Source organism: Cyrtonyx montezumae, unplaced genomic scaffold (genome assembly GCF_038088225.1).
Source record: "Cyrtonyx montezumae isolate F1298 unplaced genomic scaffold, pur_monq_1.0 scaffold_51, whole genome shotgun sequence".
Classification (NCBI taxonomy): domain Eukaryota; kingdom Metazoa; phylum Chordata; class Aves; order Galliformes; family Odontophoridae; genus Cyrtonyx; species Cyrtonyx montezumae.
In genome coordinates this window covers 1,049,942-1,065,340 of record NW_027072058.1, presented here as the reverse complement: position 1 = coordinate 1,065,340, position 15,399 = coordinate 1,049,942, and the positions used below count along the sequence as shown (strand labels likewise).

General features: G+C 40.2%; 1 protein-coding gene across 1 annotated transcript in view; it reads right to left on the bottom strand.

Moving 5' to 3' along the window:
• Positions 1-15,399, bottom strand: part of CPAMD8 (C3 and PZP like alpha-2-macroglobulin domain containing 8) — a 39,288-nt gene that overhangs the window by 15,550 nt on the left and 8,339 nt on the right. The window contains exons 14-27 of the mRNA XM_065748677.1: positions 13,708-13,897; positions 13,097-13,269; positions 12,839-12,988; positions 12,566-12,727; positions 11,342-11,484; positions 10,423-10,485; positions 7,595-7,826; positions 6,990-7,143; positions 6,202-6,344; positions 5,694-5,745; positions 4,705-5,003; positions 4,062-4,287; positions 3,364-3,540; positions 1,268-1,349 (exon numbers count right to left, since the gene is read on the bottom strand). Of these exons, the coding sequence (XP_065604749.1) occupies positions 1,268-1,349; positions 3,364-3,540; positions 4,062-4,287; positions 4,705-5,003; positions 5,694-5,745; positions 6,202-6,344; positions 6,990-7,143; positions 7,595-7,826; positions 10,423-10,485; positions 11,342-11,484; positions 12,566-12,727; positions 12,839-12,988; positions 13,097-13,269; positions 13,708-13,897 (2,246 nt within the window). The remainder of the gene's footprint in view (positions 1-1,267; positions 1,350-3,363; positions 3,541-4,061; positions 4,288-4,704; positions 5,004-5,693; positions 5,746-6,201; positions 6,345-6,989; positions 7,144-7,594; positions 7,827-10,422; positions 10,486-11,341; positions 11,485-12,565; positions 12,728-12,838; positions 12,989-13,096; positions 13,270-13,707; positions 13,898-15,399) is intronic.

The following is a 15,399-nucleotide window of genomic DNA, read 5'->3' as shown; positions in this document are numbered from 1 at the left end:
GAACAAGAGCAGGGTTAAGGGTCCACAAATTACACTGAAAAAAGTAAATGGAAGATACGCTTGTTTTAGGTATAAAAACTTTAACTGAATGTCAGTGTTATAACTGGAGCATCAATAAAAGATAAAGATAAAGCTGCTACCTTCACAGATATGTGCAAAGGAGAAAGAGGAGTGCATTTTCCAGTTTTGTTACTGACTTAGTTTAAGAAAAAAGAAAAAAAATCCAGATCCTCTATTAAAATCTAAGGCTCTGTTAGACTTCATACAGAATTAAGACTTAAAGCAACAGAAGTGCTTTTGGAATTCTAAACCTCTGACACACAACTAGTGTGAACTCTGGCCAGCTCTGGGAGATTGACTCATTCATTTTACAAGCCCCTGAGGAATGGGAGGGTAGAAGGCATGCTGCCTGGCAAAGGATTTTTCAAGTGTTAAGTAATTCTGTGTCACCATGTTTTATATCGAGGGAACGGGAGATGCCAGATCTGAGATAAAAGTTCACTATCTTAAAAACAGCAAGGCAATAGCATCATAGAAGTGGTACTTCCCCTCTGACAAGCTCACCAAGAGAATCAGTTTACAGCAAAATGAGAGTAGATGGAGAAGCCAAATGGCAGCATAAAAAGACAAGAATCTACTAGATGTGAGACTGCATTGATGAAGCACTGCCTTAAAGAAGGCTGTGGTTTCGTGAGGGGGCATTACTGAGATGAGCTTATCTCCCAGTCCCACAATTTCTGGTTCTCATATTGTCTCACTCTGGAAGAGCCTGTGCTTCCCATTCTCAGGGCACAAAGCCATACCTTCCACTTCACCTGCAAGGGGATACAAAGAACTTAAAGCCAACATTGCTCTGTCTGTTTTCTACCCTGGTAGAAGTCTCCACTACTTCAGAGACAGCAAATTTTCTGTATTTGCTTCAGGTGGAGCTCCGTTTTTCCTAGAGGAATTAGGTGCTCGAAGTGCCTAGTAGAGCAAGCATGGTCCTAAACTACAGCTCCAGCACCTGAAGTCCAGACACAGTGGTAGATGAGACCACCTAAACTTCCAGTGAGTCCTGAAACAATCCCACGACACCTATCAGTGTAGTATGACCATTCAGCAGCACTTGAACAGTGAGCCTATAGTCACCGGGTATTATTTCTGTTCTACACTGTGTGACACCATGATGGAATTTGGAAAAATCACTCCTTTTTCTTTGCCAATTGTGTATTTTCCCATTTAGCAAACACAGCGTTCTCTAACGCCGTTTTAAATAGCATCTCACCACATACTCCCCGAGGAGTCCCTCTCGCCAAAAGCGCTGTATGAGCCGTCCTGTCTCTTGTAGGTCAGCTGGCGCTGGTAGCCTGGAAGTTGAAAAAGAATGGTGGGAGTCCAAAATCCTCACACAGAGCAAAGCAAGCATTTAAAGTGAATGAAGGCTCCGACCATCTGGCACTAGTGTAAGGGATTCTGCTGCCTGAGGCAACTTCTTGTTCTGCTGTGTTTGACAGAGCAGTGCATTCAGAAATCCGTGTGGGCTAACATCTGTAAGACTACACATCTCTGGAAGACAAATGAATGAGACGTTATTTCTCTAGCTCTTAATATCTTGCTGAGCAACACATCTATCAAAAGTGAGTAGGATGTTAAGTTTCTGAAACACTGTGTATTAAAAATCAACTCCTGCATTCTGGACACAAGGAATGTTAAAAATGTGATACCCCTCTGCAAGACGCAATATTAAAAGATTTTTACTTAAGCGTACACTTATTCTCCTTTCATTTTACTGAGAGCACTGTGCAGTCGAGGCACTTTCTGCCTTAATTATACAACTGGATTCAGACTTCATTTCCAAAGCTGCTGCTTAGGACAACTTAACGTAACATGACAACAACAGCAGAATGCTTACTGCCAAAATTCCAGAGGAGAAGATGACATAAGTGTTCTTACATATCTTCCTTGAACTATGTGTGAGATGTGATGGATAACGTGTGATCTTACGGTATACAAACACTGTGAGGGCAGTCTTAGAACATCTGCTTCAGACAAATCCAACAAGTCCACTTGGGAAAACTTTTCTAAACACTCACTTGAGGTTCACTATCACTCTTTTCACCCGTTCACCTGCTTTTGTGAAACAGCACTGCAGGAATGTAGGAAAACTACCAACCAGCTTAGCTCAGGACACTCAAAGATTTGGGAACAGTTGGGGATCAGAACATCCTAAGGTGGATGACCAAGCGATGAAGTTTTCTGGCTTAGTAAGTTACAAAAGAGCTTCCAAGTGACCAAAAAAAAACTTCTCATCTAAACTTTGTACTTGGCAGGGATCCAATAAGCACAGAGGTTTAAACCTCTTGAGGATTTCTTCTGTAAGGGCTAATTAACAGGCAGAGTTTGGTGCCAAAACCTGGAAAATTTGCAGATTTGTGAAAAGAAATAGAAAAAAATGTGATGTTGAAAAGGAAAAAATGATTCAGACAATTAAAAAATTCCCCCCTTCTATTACTATCAGCAAACACAACAGATTGCAAATGAAACACCCTGAGCCAGGCTGAGGAAGCAGCACCAGCATTTCACTGCTGAATACAACAAATTACAGATTACGTTTTATGTTTATATTTTCATAGGAGAACTTCCTAACCCCCTCACCTCTGATTTCATGACATGACTATTATCTGACTCACATGCAAGACAGCTACATCTTGTAGGGTCATTCTTGTTTTTACTGATCATCTCCAAGTTTTTATTGCACCTGAGAATTGGATTTAGTTACAAATGAACCCTTCCCAAACAAACACTGAGAAAGAAAACAAAACAGTCATAAAAAGACAGATTGCTATGAGTTGCTTAGAGAAAAAGGACAGGCCACTGACAGGGACAGAAAAACACCCTCTTTATATGCCTCTAGGATAACGACTTCGCATGCTAGCTTTAAGCTCTGTGCATACTGTCACCAAGGAAATAGTGGTAAACTGGAGAAAGTTCAGAGAAGAGCTATGCAGTAATTAAAGGACTAGAAAGACAATTTAGGATGAGGTCAAAGAGAACTAAATATATAGATTGGCTTCATTTAGATGACCATCACTTTCTGAAATTTGTAAACACAGGAATAAGTTGTCCAAATACACATACATACTCATGCTAAAAAAAGAAAACCACCAACATAAGATGTACATAAATCAGGGGTAACCAAAGGGAAATATAGGCTACTTCTCACAAGAAAACATCTTGTCATCAAAATCTATTAACCTGAGAGACCATCCTGCAAGAAGTGATGACTCCTCAACACTAGAGATGCTTTCTGTTAGAAAGAACAAAACCCTCCTCCAGCTTATGGGCCTTTTTCTCCTGTAAACTGTAAGTTTAATGGTTTACCTTGAACAAGATAATCAGTAGCTTCACTTTCCACCTCTTGACTGAGTTGCTTTGTTTTCTGCAGATACTTCAGAACAAAAACATTAGGAGCAAAATGGATCATGTTCTGCTCTCCACATCCGAATGGTAATCGCAAAAGGTTGTCCAAGTTGTTTAATGTAGGACCCATCACATCTCCTGTTTAAAGAAGAGGTGACAGGTTCAAAAACCAAGGAATTATGCCCTACTTCTTTTTATGCCTTATGATTAAAAAGAATTAAAACACTAATACTGGCTACACATTCAGATAAAATAAATCTTAGAATAAATGGGAAGTCCTTCAAATGTTCACTCTTATCTCTTCAAGCTTTTGCTGGAATAAAGAAGAAATGTCAGAGCTTCATTATCTGTGACTAATTGACTAGTTTAGAAGGCAGCTAGTACAATATATGATTATGACATCAACAAAATGAATACTATGAATTATAGTAGACAGGTCATCTACAAAGTCCTTAGAGAGCATCTCAAACAGGGTTCAATCAAGTGACTGATAAAAAAATCACTGTCTCAGAATTAAGTAGCATATCTCTTTATAAACTGCCTACGACTACTTTATCCTGTCCATACAACTCAAATATTGGTCAGAAGCAAGTAACAGATGGAAGTATCTCCTTGTATTTGATAATTAATACCCAAGGATACCTCCTCACAATTGATACCTATTATTGAAGCTGTAGCTCTTTCTGATCCTGGAATTATGTTGTGGGGAACTCCAAGAGTAAATGCTTCATTGTGATTTTCATCAGTCTCTTCTTTCCTCCAAATTTTAAACTCTCCTATTGACCCCCAGCCTGTGGAAAAGCCAATGTACTTCACCTCGAACTGCTTGGGGACTGTCCACTCCACAATAATAGATTCATTTAGCACCCGAGTACCATGGCCAACCTGAAAGGAACAAAAAGTCATGAGGTTCCAAGAACCCACGCGTGTGAAATCAGCCTGTTACGTGCCCTTGAATGCAGTAACCTACGTGTGCATCAGAGAACAACCTAAGTGGACCAATACCTTTCTCTTTCTTGCTCAAAAAAAAAAAAAAAAAAAAAATCCACCAAGAAAGTTCAATGAGTACTACACAGATTGGACCCCCCCAAGCAGACTTAGCACTGAGCACATTGAAGACTAAGGTCCTGAGGACACAATGTGGTAATGCGTTAGGACAAAAACAGCCTGATCAAATTTAACATAGAAAAAGCGAAAGGAACAAGGCAACAACAAAACTAATGCAACTCTGCCACGTGTATGCTCCAAGTCTGCTTAAAAAGCAAGAGATCCCACAGAATATTACGTAGAGGAATTTCATACCTGGATAATTCCATTTTTCCAGCTGATCCAAAAGCTGCGGAATTCATCCCAGGACAGGATACCAGCTGTGTCTCTGCTGACCACTGGCTCACCCATTTTGCTGATGGAAATCCATGTTTTAGTGTTTTGATGCCCGCCAATAACAATCTCTGTCATCTCTGCCATGTCATGGGGACCAGAGGACAGTGCCACGTGGGCATCATTGTGTGCCTTCACTGCAATGTCAAAGTGTGTCATCTGGGCAGGTTTCTGCATGTATTGGTACTCATATTTGTTAGGTGTAGAGATGTGAATTTTCTCTAGTCAGAAAAAGAATGGGATGTTTATTGTTAGAGTTCAGCTCACACACTTACAAATCCACAATCTTATCCACAACTAACTGCTCAATTTTAAACAGACCAACCTATCCTAAGCATGCATCCATTTTTTCCCCACTTCTCTTAAGCTATAAAAATATACATTTATGTTTCTTCCTATCTTCTACTCCTTCTGCTTCCCTTCTTCTATCCTGAAGATCCTTCAATTGAAACTGCTCAGGTAGAGTTCTCATGAAGCCTGCAAGAGACTTTTTTCAGTTCTAATCAAGCAGTCAAAAGCATCTCTGTTCAGCTAGTGGAGCTGCACTTGAGCTATCCAAATCTCTGACAGAAAGGACACACTGATTCCAGAACTGAACTTTAAAACATCAACTGAAAGGTATACTACAGCCACAGTTTCTGTCCACAGTGCTGAATACTTAAACTGTTTCATGAAGTGAAGGAATTTAATTGCCATTTCCAGAAGTTACTTGGGCAGTTAGAGCAAATTCGTAATTAGCCAGCCAGGTAAGAAGGACTCTATTCAAAAAGCTCTTCCTACACAACCTAACTCATAAATCACAGACAAACGGAAACAAAGATTCCCCCTTCCCTCTCCTTGGGATGAAATCACACATTTCTATTTATAACTACATCAAACAAACTATTATCTCATTCAAATCATGAGCTTACCATTTGGGCAGAAGAACACACTATAGGTGTACTCTCTTGACAGTCCCTCTGGCTAAATAAAGACAGAAATCCATACACAACATTACAGTGCTTGGATTAGCAGTGACAGCTATTTAGCTTTACTTACAAAACACAAATATTATTCTGATGCTGTACAGTGTTTCGTATCCTTTAGAGAAAAGGTATTACACTGCATGCTGACATATGCTAACCACCACCAATGAATCCCACATAACAGCACATTTCTTAGACTAACAGCAAGCATACCCAATACAATTCCTATCTTTCTTTTCAGCAGTATTGAAAATACATCAGCACGAACTCAGAACTGAATGGGCCCTTCTTGTAACCAAAAAAAACTGTGTGCTTGGGAATAAATAAACACACCTTAAATCTGATGGTTCTCACAAATCTGCTCATATTGATTAACTAAAAGCTTTCAAGATTTGCCCAAACACAGATTGTTTTATTTTTTTCCTGAATTACTACAAATTTCTATTTTTCCTACCTCAATAATAACACTACTGCGAACATAATCCACTCCAACTGGGGTCCTTTTGTCCACATAATTGTCCTCTGAGTGCTTGCCATTCTTCAAGGTCTGCATCCCACTTTGACAGCAATTAGTTCCACCATAAGCAAAAGCTTTTGCTAGGAAACAGAAGGGAAAAGAAGCAATGATTTCAAGATAGAGTCCCAATCCACAGAAGTTCAAAGCATTTATCTAAACTAATTAGATGCAGTTGACAAACAACTCATCAAATGCTTCGTAATTACAGCTCTTATGTTACCTTTATTACTTAAATATCTGAATGGTCACATCCAAAAAAAAAAAACCAACCAGGCAATATTTTGACAGCCACAGGGCATTACAGAAACTCCTTCCTAAGTTTCCTGTGCTGCAGTTTTTACTGTTGCCGATTATTTTCTTGGAAGATGTATAGAATTTGTTGTTCCCTTACTTTAAAATTTACTCTCATCTTTCCAAGAAGATGTAATAGGTCAGAACTACACACAACGACATATCACACAACAGAAAAATTAGGGAATAGAGGAATTAGGGACCGGGGAACCTTCCAAAGCTTGCTCATATGGACTCTTCAGAGCACTGCAGTTACAGAATCAGTTTGTAAGAAACAAATGAGACTAAAAAGCTAAATTGGCAGCACATAAAATAAAGATTCACTTTGGAGTACCAAGGGAAGAAAAAATTTCTTCTGACAGAGGAAGAAGAAACATTTGTGAAACTCCTTCAAGGAACAAGCTGGGTTTTTGGTTTTTTTATCTCTATACTACCAGTGATGTTGCTCAGTCCAAGCTCGCTGAAGGACAAAACAATAGAGGTGGGTTTAGCCTCCCCAGGGGCAACGCACTTCTTTCTTGTCAGATGGTGCTTCCCAGGATGCCCAACAAACTTTATGCCTTTCGGAACAGAAATCTTGACATGTACCTGTGAAAGTGTATAAAGGTCATTTATTGCAGAATTCATCTGTAAAACTTCACCCGCAGTTCAGAGCAATGCTACAAGAACTAAGCAGATGAAGTGCTTGAAGAAAACATCTATGGAGTGGGTATATCTGGAAAGAAGCTCTCTCAAAACAAGCTACTTTCATTTCTGACTACAGAGGAAATTCTGTGGTTCAGGACAAGCTTTCTCATGCTTTCCCTTTGTTTTTCAATATTTGGATTTCTGAAGCACTACAAAGCCACTACAACTGTTTCAAGTTAGAAGTAAATAAAGCAGTGACTTCTCTTAGCGTTGAGAAGAAACACCTCTATCTTCAAACCACTTCTACTGAGGCTATCATTCTGCTGTCCTTATATCTTGTCCACAGCTCAGAGAAGGTTGACCACAACCTACAATCTACTGACTTTGCAACAGGAACAAAGAGGGCCGTTACCTCTACGCAGACAGTTAAGTAATTGTAGACAGTCAACGGGATTTTGGTCTGCTCTCCCCGGATGACATGGTATGGCAATGTGAAATCAATGAAGAAAGGCTTAAATGTCTTCAGCTCTGTTTGACTGGCAATGCCCAACCCCTTCTCCTCAGAAAGGCCCACAGCTTCAGTTATCCACGTAGTGATGGAGTCTGGCACTTCCACATGCAGCTCTGCTTCTCCTGATGCATTACTGACAAAGAGAACAGGGAAGAAAATGGGTTAATCAGCTTAACAAAATGCATTTGAATGACCCTAAAGCACATAGAGCCCAAATCCTTGGATATAGAGGGAAATCCCCAAGTGTACAACATAGCATCAGTATCTGCTTTGAGCAGCAGCTTACAAAGGGCTCAATTTCTTCCTGCTAAGTATCAGGATGAGTATTTATAAGGAGAACAGCAACTAGTGGCTCCTGCAGAGCGCAGTCTAAAGCAAATGCTTACTGGATTAAAAGCTTTACAAGTATTTGCACCCTCACTAGAGGGATACTTTTCTTACAGAGAAATGCCTACACTGAAAAAAAAATAAAAAAAAGACAGAATCCAAGCTAAAAACAGTCCAGCAATAAGTTATATTATTCACTATATTTGATACAATTAAAAAAAAGCTTTTTTTTTTAATCTGCCACATTGAAGCCTGTGCTTGAATGTGAGACCAAATAAGAATTTTTCCAGACACTAGCTTCAGCAACAGCCTGTGCAAGGCAGCGTATTTTGATTTGGAACATTTTGGTTGGTTGCCTTTTCAAATGCCTGACTCAGAAAATTTCCAAAATCATCATTTTCTCCAAGAGAGCATTGGTACTAATTACCAAAGATCAAATTTATATTCTGACTATTCAGCTCTACTGTGCATACCACAACAGGATATCATAAACACGTATATTCTTCCATGCTTCATAATAAAAATTCAATTTTGTTCTGCAGACATTGCAATTTCCCTCCTGCAAAGGAGCTCTGACATTGCCTGGAACAGAAAACTTTTCATCTAAAGCAAGAACAAAAGCTGTTTCATGGCTCAACTGGCAGGATGATTGGTGCAGTTATGAGTACACCCTAAGGTTGTTTTCTCTCGAGTCCTTATTTATCCCTCTGAGCTTGATACGCTTGCTGCGAGCTTCATAATCTTTTGGGAGCAACATCTATCTTGGTTGGCATGGAAAGCAAGAAAACAAGTTCTTCAGAATAAGCTTTACAGCATTGCTTTACTGACCACAGTGTTGGTCAGTGCTGCAATACCTACTGATTCACACCCAGAGCAACTGAAGAATTGGGCCTTTGCTGCTTTTTAGCTCAGAAGTCCATTCAAATTTTAGGCACCAATGTGACATCTCAACTTCCACCACTTACATTGACTGTTTGTAATTTTCAATTAGCCTAAGCTACTGTCATAACTGTTAGTGAACAGGCAGCATATCATACACTGGTCTGTGGACTGATATTGTAATAGAAAAAGGATTAAATCAAAGCATTTGATTAAAAAAAAAAAAAGATCACCATGCCTTTAAACAGTTATCGTATGCTCAGTCAGCCTCCAAACACTCTGCTCAACAAACACAGTGCCAAACAATAGAGGAAGAGCATGAACAATGCACGTGGTTTAGCTTCCCTTAAATGCATCAGATTCTTAATGCTTAGGTCACCAACTGGAGTTAGAAGAAACTTCAGCCTTGAAGGGTAAGCAGGAGGACGTCCTACCTCCAGGGCTGGCAGCATTCCAGTCTGTTTAACCAGGCAGTTTGTTGCAGCTGATGTTCCTTCCACTGGGAGTTCAGCCCATAACCAGCATTAACATTATTTTCACACATGAGGGCACTTACTCTTCTGGGAAGGGGCCAAAGCACACACACATTTCCAGCCTTCAGACCCTCCAAGCTGAGAACTTCTAGAATTGGTTTGGGAAGTTGACATGGGGTTTTTCTTTCCTTTTTTTTTTTTTTTTTTTGGGGGGGGAAAGTTTATTATAATTATTAGTAGAAGGAAAAAAAAATCTTTCTGTTCAAAGGAGTGGAAAGCAAGCAATGCTCTGCTCAGTTGCTTCTAATGAAATGAAGTGGAGAAAATGCAACTTTTTATTCCACGCTCTCCTACTTTTAATTAACTGCCCCAGCTTGCTGAGGCCTGCAGGCACTCCTGGAATTCTTTGTGTATTTCTACAAAGCATATTTCATGCTCAATTGAGCAGATTTGAATACACTTGCTGGAAGTTCTTGTCAAATTTAATTTATAAACACTTATTGAGAGTGAAGTTTACTTGCAAACCTGTAGAGCTTCCTTTCAATGGTTACTTCACATTACCCCAGATGTGTTGTTCCTGGTAAAAATTATCTATTATCCATTTTAATTCCAGTTGTATCAGATGAAAAACAAGATTTATTGTGTAATAAATTGAGATTAGAGGGAGATGCTCTAGCACGAGATGGAAGAGAAAGGACAAACTCAGCACAATTTGGAAAGCAGTCAGTACAGAATGCTCAGCAGTGCCTGAGCAGCACTTGCAGAAGCAGCCATTCTGCCTCCACCTCTACGTACATATCACTAAGATCTTTTTATCACTACAGTATTGCAACTGATGCTGGAACAGACATGGAAATGAACACCACCAGCAGCAACAGCAGATGATGACACTTATGGACTACCATTACAAAGAAGGATTACAAATTAAAGCAGTAATGATGAAGAACAAAAACCAAATTAACACCGTAGCATGCTTTAAGGCACACTGCTTTCTGCAGTTAAAGAGGACACGACCCATTGAGTGTAATTAAAGGAATTTCCCATTTGTACCTGACATTGAGGCAGTGCCATATCCATGTTTCTGGAAAGAAGGTTCTTTTTCTCTTCTCTGCTCTGCTAGAAGTAGAAATAAATCTTTGGCAATCAATTCTTTAAGATAGTTTGGACGTCAGCCGGTAAAGTTGGGGTTATCAACCCAATGGTGATCAAAACAGGTGATCAAACAAAACTCTCACTAGCACAGAATTGTGACAGAGTGAATGGGTGTATAATTCATAGCACAAATTACACAGCCTCCTCAACTCACTGTGTGCACACATATTAAACACTCCTGGTGTATAATCTAAACAAAATTTTAGAGTTTGAGTCCAAATTCATTCACGATGCAAAACTGAAGGAAATATGTACAGTACATGACTTCCCATGACGTCGTCATAGGGCCTTACTAAAATCAACAACTGCAACCACTTCCTTACATTACCCTCTCTTTCTTCCACTTGGAATTACCTTGATATTTTCATGATTTTTTCTGATTTTACAGCCAAGATAATAAATATCTTTTTATCTTTAACCAATCTCCAAAACTCACCCTACTTAAAATGAGACCATCAGTTGGTTGAAATTAGAAAGGGAAGGCAAGTCCTCACTTTGCAGCATAAGTTGAAGTGCTTCATGGCTTTTTCTTCATGCAATCCCTCATTCTATTCTGTCTACCATCCAAGCATCAAGCATCTCTGCAAAATCAGGGCTAGCATGCACACACGGACAAGCAGCAACTAACTCACAGAAAACAAACCAATGAACTGTCCTTTCAAAGAATATTCCTTAGACTTTTTTTTTCCAGAGCTGTCATTCGTAATCTTTGTTATATCTACCAACACAGCTGAAGATGTTTTCCCAACACCACTTTGTCTCAACTGAGCTATTTCCTCGAGGGGTGTGGGAAAAAAAAGTAATAAATCAGAGTTACCTCTGTGCCATTTTAGAACGCATCGTAGCCACCAATGTCCCAGTATGAGGCTGAAAAGCTGGGACAGCCTCATCTGTGTACATGCCTCCATTCTGCCTGTGGTTTAAGCTGACTGTGTCAGTCATCACAACCAGGCCGGTTTCCTAGGTAATAAAATGAAGGCAATAAAGAAACAGACAAAAAAGAAAAAAAATAATTAAACGTACCAATAAAAACTTTCCTGAGTAGAATCCCTCCAGACTTATTCTGACATTTACAGGGTAAAGTTTAATTTAAAACTGAGGACTTCTTAAGGATTTCATGGAAGATTAAAATGACCTTTGATGTGAAAATATTCAGGTACTTCATCAGCAGAGGTCTTCACGAGAAAGCTCTCGTTTGTTTGAAAAATGCATTTCACCAATATCTAATGCTACCAGGGACGTGTCTGTCAGGTAACTGCAGGTGAAAGATTAATCCACATATTTTTCCCCTGGAATATTACATTACAGCTTTTTACCCTTCCTAAAAGTTTCCAGTGTGTTCTGCTGCAGTTAGCAGGCATCGCTCACGTCAAACATCCCCAGTTCTGCTCCACCAGAAATGCCAAGCAAAATGGAAACTGTCCGCACAGCTTCACAGTAAGAGCACAGAATTCACTCTGTCTGCCAGTTCTGTCCCCTAAATGCACTTATTCATAAGAGACAGCAGCTCCCAGGCTCCAAAGGGAGCACGGGCTTTGTCATCCTGCACATACACAAGTATTACAAACCAGGTATCCACCAATGCACACACACACCAGCTACCAACACATGGCTCTTTTCCCAGCAGTTTATGCCTCTCAATAAGAGGAAAAAAAGCCACATCAGAACAAAAACCCCAATGGATCAAGGAGAGGAGAAAGAGCAATGACTCCTGCAGCAGACTGTATTAAAGGAAGATTTAGATCTCATGATTAAGAGACAGAATATGTGGGAGATTATAGGTTTTAAGACAATACAATAAAACAGTTTAGCTAAATATGCAGAAAGGATGAAAGGAATGAAAAGACACAGAGGAAGCAAGGATCATTATTATTAGCAACTGCGTGGATTAAAAATGAAAAGAGCCTAAAACATTAAACACAACGTTGTTTCTCCAGCCCAGTCTATCTTTAAGAGTGGTCAGCATGGGAAGCCTACGGAGAGAACATAAAACATCCAGCAACAAGACACTCCAGAGAGAGTTGAGGCCGATTCTTCCTACTGTAAAGGCGAAGCGAGCATCCTTGGTGACGTCCCAGTGCCAGGGAAAGACAGAAGATCTACGGCGTCTACGTGAGGACATGCCTGGCCACCAGAAGTGCCCTTCCTCCTTTGGAGCTCCAAAAGCATCAGACACATCATACTCTGCAAGCTCTTTGAAAACCTGTAGAGTAAGGAGAGTGTTGTGTTCATATAGAAGGGCTGCTTACTAAAGGCCAAGTGCAGATAAGGGCATTAAGAGAGAAAGACATCAGTGCCTTAACCTTCATTTTACCTGACTGGCTGTCAGCTGAAAACCTGTCTTCAGCAAGTAGACGCTCTTATCCACAGTGGCAATGCAAACACAGCTTGATTTTGCAGCTCTGACCTTGATGTTCACAACATCACCAGGTCTGGTCTCATTTGCTGAAAGAGCCACTGCAACCTAGGAATTTAACATTAAACCCCATCATCTCAGCTGCTGCTCAGCACAAGAAAACTAGGAGCAATGGAGATACCATCCCCTCCTCTCCACTTGCTGCACTGCCAATACCTGATTTTCAAAGGTGGCCTGCACGGAGAACTGCAGGCTGTCTGTGACCCCTTCTCCATTCTCCCTGACGTAATACACCAGCAGTCGGCCCAAGGGAGCCATGTTGTGAGATACTGAGAAACGGAGGAAGGTCATGCAGACTTCAACCTCTGCTGCAGGGATACTGGTAGGTGCTACAACACAAATTGAAGAAATGGCAGTGTTATTCACCAGAATCACCCTCCCCCTGCCCTTCCCAAATGCTGAAAGGCACAGAACCCTCCACCAAGGACCTGCATTCTTCCCTTGTTCCTGCTGCATGAGTTATTTTGGGGCCCTACATCTTTCCCCTTCCTTCCCTTCCCCTCTGACTTACGTAAGCTGATAGGCAATTAGTATTTGTGTGATATGGAAAAGATGGATGGAGAATGATTATCCAGTGTTAATAACATACAATCAAGGAAACAAGTGGTAAAGTTACCAAGCAAGTTATCACTACTTCTCTTGCACAGTTACTTTATGCCTGTTATTAAGAGGCATCCAATTCAAACAAGAGCATACTTAAGGATTGTAGAAAGGTGCATTTTTTTCCCAGAAAATAGGATAGAACTTGTGTTTCTGATACTAATTACCTGATCCTGGGAAATGAGTGACATCGATATTCTTCTCAGAGGGAAATGTGGCTCTTTTGCTCCTCTGCTGAGTGATGTTGCTGGGCTGCAGCCCTGAAAGGACAATGTTACCTCGCGATGCCACTTCATAATGAAGAGTGAAGTTGCAAGGACACGTGGACTTCACTGCAATCCAAGCCTCCTCTCCTACCTGTACTCAGAGACGGAAAAGCAAAACATCTGGTCTTTTACAAGGCATGCTTTTTATTTATAAAATACAAAAATCTATTTGAGTTTCAATCCAAAAGAGATGTGACCCTTCTTCTAAGAAATGCGTTCATTGAAAAAGAATATTACATTAGCACTGTTTTCACAGACTGACATTCTTCACAGTAAAAAGGGTCCTGTGTTCAGCTCTTCACTGCCTACAGATCTAGCAAGAGAATGGGCTGGGGGGTTGCATGCATTAATGAAAACAATAGAGGAATCTCTGGAATCCTGGAAGCTAAGCCTTTTGGCACAGAGCAGCTGTCAGAATTGGTTGAATTTTAGACATCCCTTCAGTGGCCTAGCCCAAAACAGAAAGATGTGTTGGGGGTGGGAAGAGATGTGTTTGGTAGTCTTTGCTGTTTAACTGAGATTAAACATGGCGATTACTTTCACTGTCAATCTAGTACTGAGAGAGCAGTCTGTCAGGTTACTAGGAATGATGAAAGTCTGAGCAATACACAGCCAGCTTTCCTCAAAAAACATAAGCTTCTTGATTCTGGATTATGCAGAGTTACGTTATGCAGCATTTCTTCACCAAATGCCACTCCTGACCCTCTTGCCATTTAAAGCAAACAACGTCCACCTAAGACTGAATATAAGTGTTAAATTCCAATGACATATTTTGGAAAACATCTTTCCTCAGCGCTAACAACATGAACCAAAAAGGCAAGGACTCAAATACAAGGGACTAGTAATGGTTAAATACAACCAGAATGCCACAGAGTCCAAGAAGAACCTCGTGACATTAAATATTTGAAGTATTAAGAGTTCCCCAGTGGAAATGATGAAACAATCCATTAAAAGATGAATGTAGCTAATTGGAACACCCAGTAAGAGCTGGCAAAGCAGGGAAACAGTTCCCACATCAGCTGGTCATCCAACTCCTAGCTTTCCCACAGAAGAATTAGTTCTAATCAGGTTATAATAAGAACAATGTGTTCAGATTAGTAGCATATAATCCCCTTTCCATACCTCAGGAAACTTGTAAAAGATTAATTACCCATTAAACTACCATGAAATGCAATGATAAAAAAAATGCTCTTATTCAGATACCATGAGACTGAAACCAACCTGACAGCTCTGCTGATAACAGAAAACTGTGTAAGTATTGCCAAATTCCACAATGCTTTTCACAGAGCAGCGTGCAGTCCCTCAGAGATGCACCTCTTCCTTGGCAGAGAGCAAATCCCAAACAACTCTCAGCAAAACAGGATGCAATAGAAATCATGGCTAAATCAGGTCCCTCGCACTAGACTAAAGTCATCACAACTTCTATACAGAAGAATACACTTTTAGAGAGGATCCTACAAAGCTACCTAAGAAAACAAGATTATGCATAAGTTCAAGAGCTAGAAGACTGAACAAACCTAGCTGAGACCTAAGCAGAGCTCCAGAGAAACAACGTATTAGTAACAGAGCTTCTCTGCAGCTACTTCAGCCTTT